Source organism: Bidens hawaiensis, unplaced genomic scaffold (assembly GCF_021521415.1).
Source record: "Bidens hawaiensis isolate Kalapana, Puna unplaced genomic scaffold, B.hawaiensis_p1.1 tig00020220_1, whole genome shotgun sequence".
In the NCBI taxonomy this organism is placed as follows: domain Eukaryota; kingdom Viridiplantae; phylum Streptophyta; class Magnoliopsida; order Asterales; family Asteraceae; genus Bidens; species Bidens hawaiensis.
Window position 1 is genome coordinate 15,231 of NW_027493074.1, and position 5,701 is coordinate 20,931.

A 5,701-nucleotide genomic window follows, 5' to 3' on the forward strand; every position below is an offset into this window, starting at 1 on the left:
TGGGTACGGTAGCTTACAAATTGGACTTACCAGTGGAGGAGAAGCAGCTACACCCTGTATTTCATGTGTCCTTATTGAAACCAGCTTATGGCCACCATCAGCCTTCCATTCCATTGCCTACTGGTCCAAGATTTTTGTTGCAACCTCATTCGATTGTTGACCGTCGGTTGGTTCGCAAGCTTAATCGTCTAGCTACTCAGGTGCTGGTTCACTGGCAAGGCCTACCGTTGGAAGATGCTACTTGGGAAGATTTAAATGAGTTTGAATTACGTTTTCCAGAGTTTAATTCTTGAGGACAAGAATTCGTTTTTGGGGGGGGGGGGGGGGGGGGGAAGTTTTGTTAGCTAATAAACAATAATTGAGGGGGTTAAATGTAATTGTTAGATTGTTCAAGGGTCAATCGTGTCCGAATGTATTAGTTGAACGAATTAGCTGTTCGTTAGTCGTTGTCAGTTGTATAACTACCCTGGTTGTTAATGAGATGAACAGCTATGATTTGGGAATTTTCCTTTCTTCTCTGAATTTCTATGTTCTTACAATTTGTAGCTAACAGATAGATTGATGCATGTATGTAAGTCAGGGTTTGCTCTGACCCACAACTTTTTTGAGTCAGTTTCTTAAGACTGAACACTGACTGATCGATAACAAAAATTGGTTTGCTTATTATTTAAAATGCTTACTAAAGCAATTAAATTTCATATCTAGAACTGCATATGTAAACTAGACCTGATTAATACACATTATTATTTTTTTCTTTTAAAATAACTAACTCACAACTCATTAATTAGTCCCTTGTCTACAACTTTTGTTGTTTATGCGACAAGAACCTCAACCTCTTTGGGAGGGACGGTTTCCTTTCGTCTTCTCCCAATATTACTCTTAACAATTGCGCCGTATAAAAAGTGCGCATTTACTTGTAAAATATTTTTTAAAGAGACCATTTGTACCTCCAGCCCTAGACCAAATTCTTGTCTTTCTTTTTAATTTTGTTTCTCAATCTTCTATTTCATTTACCTAAATTAGTTATTCCAGTAACACCTTCTTTAATAGAATTTCTTGGGAAACTTTAGTATTGTGCGCGTTGATACTTAAAACTATGGCTCTAAATACCACAAGATGATACAATATATTTCAAACAACTTATAGTCGCATAACATATAATTATCTAAACAATTGCAATCAGCCATTGAGCAATTACCATTAGATTGGTTTAAAGAACTTCAGCTTAAGTCCACTATTGACCATGCTCCAAATTCCACCTAACGAAAATGCTAAACTGAAAGCAATACCGAGCCACCCGAGTGTCCAATTAAAGTACCAGTTGAAGCTATATTTGGCAGGTTTCTTGATAAGAACCCACATGAAACACGGGTATGCGAATGTGACTGGAAGCGTTAACCCTCCTAACAAACCAGCAAGGCTCGAGAGGAAAGGGAGTGCTATACCGATAAAGAAATTGATAAACCCGTAGACCACTCGGAAGCCTGATCGCACCCACACTGAGCATGGTCGGTTCGTGCGGCTCGTGTAGCTAGCTTCAAAACTGTCGAATACTGGCATGGAGTATATCTGAAAGCTACTCAAGCAGCTGAAAACAACTAGTAGGAATGTTATCGCAAGTAGTCCTCTTGAAATATCATGACTGTGGAACGCAAACAACGCATTTAAAATCCCTCCTGATGGCATCTGAAAAATACAAAACATAATGTTTAAATTTTGTGATTCGTTTACAAATACGATTATATAAAATGTGATACACTTACAAGGTTTCCATAAGCCCAAAACCCTCCAATTGCCACTGGGAATAAACACATTGCAATGAAGAAATATGCAACCTTGGCTCCTTTCCACATTGGCACATGAGCCGGATGCTTGAACGTTGACGGCATCGTAGACTAAACAATTACCGTAAAACACACGCTTTAGATTGCTTTGATCATTTCTATGGTCAAACATTAACATATTACATATCTGAATCTCAAGAACAAGATTGTGGCCTCTAAATGCAAATGCAATGATACCGAGTGCATTAAGAAATGTAAAAATGGAGGCTGAAAATGAAGGTAATGGGACCGGTTCGTATGAGACGTTGGGTGGGCGTTGTTGGCTAACCGATAGAACCCAAACCATGGTCGAGTAAAAGATGGCAGTGATTGCTCCTATGAGTGAAAGGCCAGCGATGGAGTTCAGGTTCGGGAGTTGAGACAACACGATGCATAAGGAAGTGAAAACCAGATACCACTCGACCGTGGTTAACGGATTTGAGGTGCAGAGCGGTCCACAAACGATCTGGAAGAAGAGTTTCATGGTCTCGCCTCCAATAAGAATTAACGCTGTTGCGGTTCCTGCCGATAAGTAAACCGTAGGGAATAGAGCTAACCATAACCCGGCCCGTTCCCCTAAACAAAATGCGTTCGATATTTTGAATTAGATTCAAAATGGTAACTATGAACTACTAACAAATAAGATACGTGTTAATATGAATTAATATTTGTTAACTGATTAAAATTGAGATTATTAAAATCCAATTTGCGTAAAATATTTATTAAAGTGGATGTGAATTACCAAAAGCGGCTTGAGCGAGTTCCACATATCGGTTGTACCTCTTTCCTGGAACTGCTTCATGAAGTTGTACCAAGATCCACAAAGTGTATAATTGCCAAAAGTATGCTATGGTTAATGACACTATGCCCCAACTCCTGTATAAACCCATATAATAAATGCCAATAATCGTTTCTTAAAATCATGTAGTACTTTACTTAACACATTATTCAGCAAAAACTTCTTTATCAAAATCTTAAATAAGAGAACTTAATTATAATAACTTTCAAACAATAAGCAAACAAATAAATGATAAATAAAAAAGTTAAGTTTTAATGACAGTATATAAATCTTATATTTTATTTATTTCTACTGATGAAACATAGATATTACATCAATATAGCAGGTAGGCGGGCAACAAGCTGCGCCGCCACCCCTTTCTGAATTGCAAACCCTAACCTGCTAAAAACATACCCCTGCCCCTTTGGAGTCGACACATTGCTATGCACATGTTCACCCAATAGAAGTGAAAACTAGAGACCAAAGTGAGAGTAGTACATGTTCACCCAATAATAGTAAAACATTAAATGATTTGACGTCTAATATGTTAACAAATGACCTAATCGTACACGACAATTTTGTACATTTGTAGGCCTTCTCCGTGCATAATAAATAAATACATTTTACCATTTCATTTTGAGTTAATTTATATCATATGTATTTTTATTTTATTTGTTTTGTTAAAACTTTAGTTTAAAAAATTAATACTTATTAATAATCTTAGTTAATGTGTTTTAAATACTTAAACATTAACTCAAAGTGTGTTTATTCTCAAAATACAAAAAAAAAAAACTCTACCATGAAAGCAGGAAACCAAGTGTTTGCGATTGAAATTGACGGTTGAAAATTAATAACTGGTCAACAATAATGTCACACGAATCTATATAACTTTAACTTTCAAGTTAAATAATAAAAGGAGGGACAGAATACACTTTATCATGATGTTATCGATGAAGAAAAGGAATCACGGTGACTTTACCGAAAGAAAAAAGAAATAAAACAAAACGAGAGACCCAAACATATTATTATAATAATATCAATTTTATCCGAAAAAAATTTATAGATATTTTCTTTTTCTGTACTTACTGTTTTTACTGAATATTACAAAAAGAAAAAAAAGGTTATAGGACTTAAATACTTCTTTCATTGGCCGGGAACACTCTCAGTTAACGAAATATTTAGTACCATTCACAACCTTCATCTTATTTTCTTCTGACACTCGGTTACAAAATGTCATATCATAAAATATAAAACTAAGTTTCATATTAGTTTGTGAATACTAGAAAATAAAGTGAACGATGAGAGTGGTGGTAAGCATTTTGTTAATTGAGGGTGTTTCCGGCCAACGAGTGAAAATTATTAGTATTTAAATCCAATAACCAAAAAAAAAAAGAAAAAAAACATAATTGTTACAAACTTATACTTATATTATACGTGTATTTATTATTATACGCGTATTCACTCACATTTAAAGGTAGTTGTTATATTTACACATTTAATTGGTAACATAACATAAATGGACATAAATTACATAACTTTCACTGCTAAAATGAAGTAATGACAATTAGATGTAAACTTATTAATTCACTAGTTAAACATAAGAAAGTCAAATACTTGGTAAACGCAAGTGTGTGGGCAACCGGTTTACACAAGTGAATTCCGGACAACCAGTTTCACTAAAACTGTTTAAAAAAAAAGTTAAAACATAAAGAAAGAAACACTTACCATCCAAGAAAAGAAAAGGCAACAGGCAAAACCAGAGCCTGAAACCCAACACCAGCATTAAGATTATGAAACGCAGCATAATGCGCATTACCATTCCTTGACTCCGTAATCGGAAGCCATGCATCTTGCGGGTTAAGCTTCGTCAAATGTCCCACTTCTTCCAAATACCCTTTCATATTCACCAACACCCTCTTCATCGGCGTACCAATGGGACTCAAAAACCTCGGAGAAATAAACGACGTTGGTGTCCACGCCGTCGACGACTTATTCCCACCTTCCTTAACCGACATTGGTCTAGGTGACCTCTGTCCTGACGGCGTTTGTGTGTCTGGTGTTGCTGGTATCGATATCAACTCCGTTTCTGGTCTTTCCTCCATGTTTAACTGCACCGACAGGCGAGTAGGCGACAACAACGTTGGTTCCAGTACGAGAACTGAGAGGGTTGGATGTGTAAATTATTTATAGGAGTCTGGGAGGGTGAGATTGTGGCCGTTGGATGGGTTTTGTGGTGGATCTCGAGTGAAAGTGAGAGTGGTGGTGGGCTGGACTGAGTGAGAATCTTTGTGATGATGTGTATGATATTACTACGTGTGTCGTTTTTCTAAGGACAAGTCAGTTTTACAGTTTGAACCCTCTATTAACTTTTTGTGTGCAATTGTGACTAGGGATATAAACCAACTTAACGAGGAGCGAATAGTTCGTGAACTGTTTGTTAAAACGAAAGAATTAACGAGAAGAAGAAAATTTGTTTGTATAAATGAAGAAATTTTGTTCGTGTTGTTTTGTTTCTCACCATGTTAAAAAGATGCATACATCTGATATAAGTATATGGTTTGGTAAAACAAATGCATGCATGTATATGTATTCGTTTGGTAAAAGATGTATGTATTTATTATTACATGCATGTATTTATTGTTCTCAACTTAATTCAACAATTCGTGATTTAACGCAAGAATTTATGTGACTATGCGTTTTCAGAAGTTGCTATTAGTAATGACAACTTGACATTAATTTGCCATTACTAACAGTAGCTTGTCAGAAGTTTTCTTTGCTAATTAATGACAACTTGCATATATTTCCAATATTAATTGCAACTTGACAAAAACATGGCAGAAGTTGTTAATAACAGCAACTTATACATTCCCAATAAGTTGAGACTTACATTCCCTGATAAACCTTACAGGGTTCTTTCAAGTTGTCGTTACTAACGGAGAGTTGTGTAAAAGATTTTTAAACAAAATCACTTCTGCAACAAAGTTTATGAACATGTAAAATCATAAAATTGTATACCTGTATGCTTGTAAACTCACAAACCCAGAAGATGCAATCTCGTAAACAAGTAGCTTGTAAGCTTATAAACTTGCCAACTTATAAA

The 5,701-nt window shown here is 35.6% G+C and overlaps 1 protein-coding gene across 1 annotated transcript; it reads right to left on the reverse strand.

The window, feature by feature from the left end:
- Positions 1-1,065: 1,065 nt before the first annotated feature.
- Positions 1,066-4,754, reverse strand: LOC143560093 (lysine histidine transporter-like 8). The gene is made up of 5 exons (XM_077048475.1): positions 4,327-4,754; positions 2,566-2,699; positions 1,974-2,399; positions 1,764-1,897; positions 1,066-1,686 (listed from the first exon to the last, which is right to left on the reverse strand). The coding sequence occupies exons 1-5, from the start codon at positions 4,701-4,703 to the stop codon at positions 1,201-1,203; spliced, it is 1,557 nt and encodes a 518-aa protein (XP_076904590.1). The 5' UTR covers positions 4,704-4,754; the 3' UTR covers positions 1,066-1,200.
- Between the last annotated feature and the right edge of the window lie 947 nt (positions 4,755-5,701).

Excerpts from the sequence above, each read along its gene's own strand:
- LOC143560093 (XM_077048475.1), bottom strand. The coding sequence starts at position 4,703 with ATGGAGGAAAGACCAGAAACGGAGTTGATATCGATACCAGCAACACCA. Across the intron at positions 2,700-4,326 it reads GCCTTTTCTTTTCTTGGATG|GAGTTGGGGCATAGTGTCAT; the intron begins GTAAGTGTTTCT and ends GGGTTTATACAG. Across the intron at positions 2,400-2,565 it reads ACTCGCTCAAGCCGCTTTTG|GGGAACGGGCCGGGTTATGG; the intron begins GTAATTCACATC and ends CATTTTGTTTAG.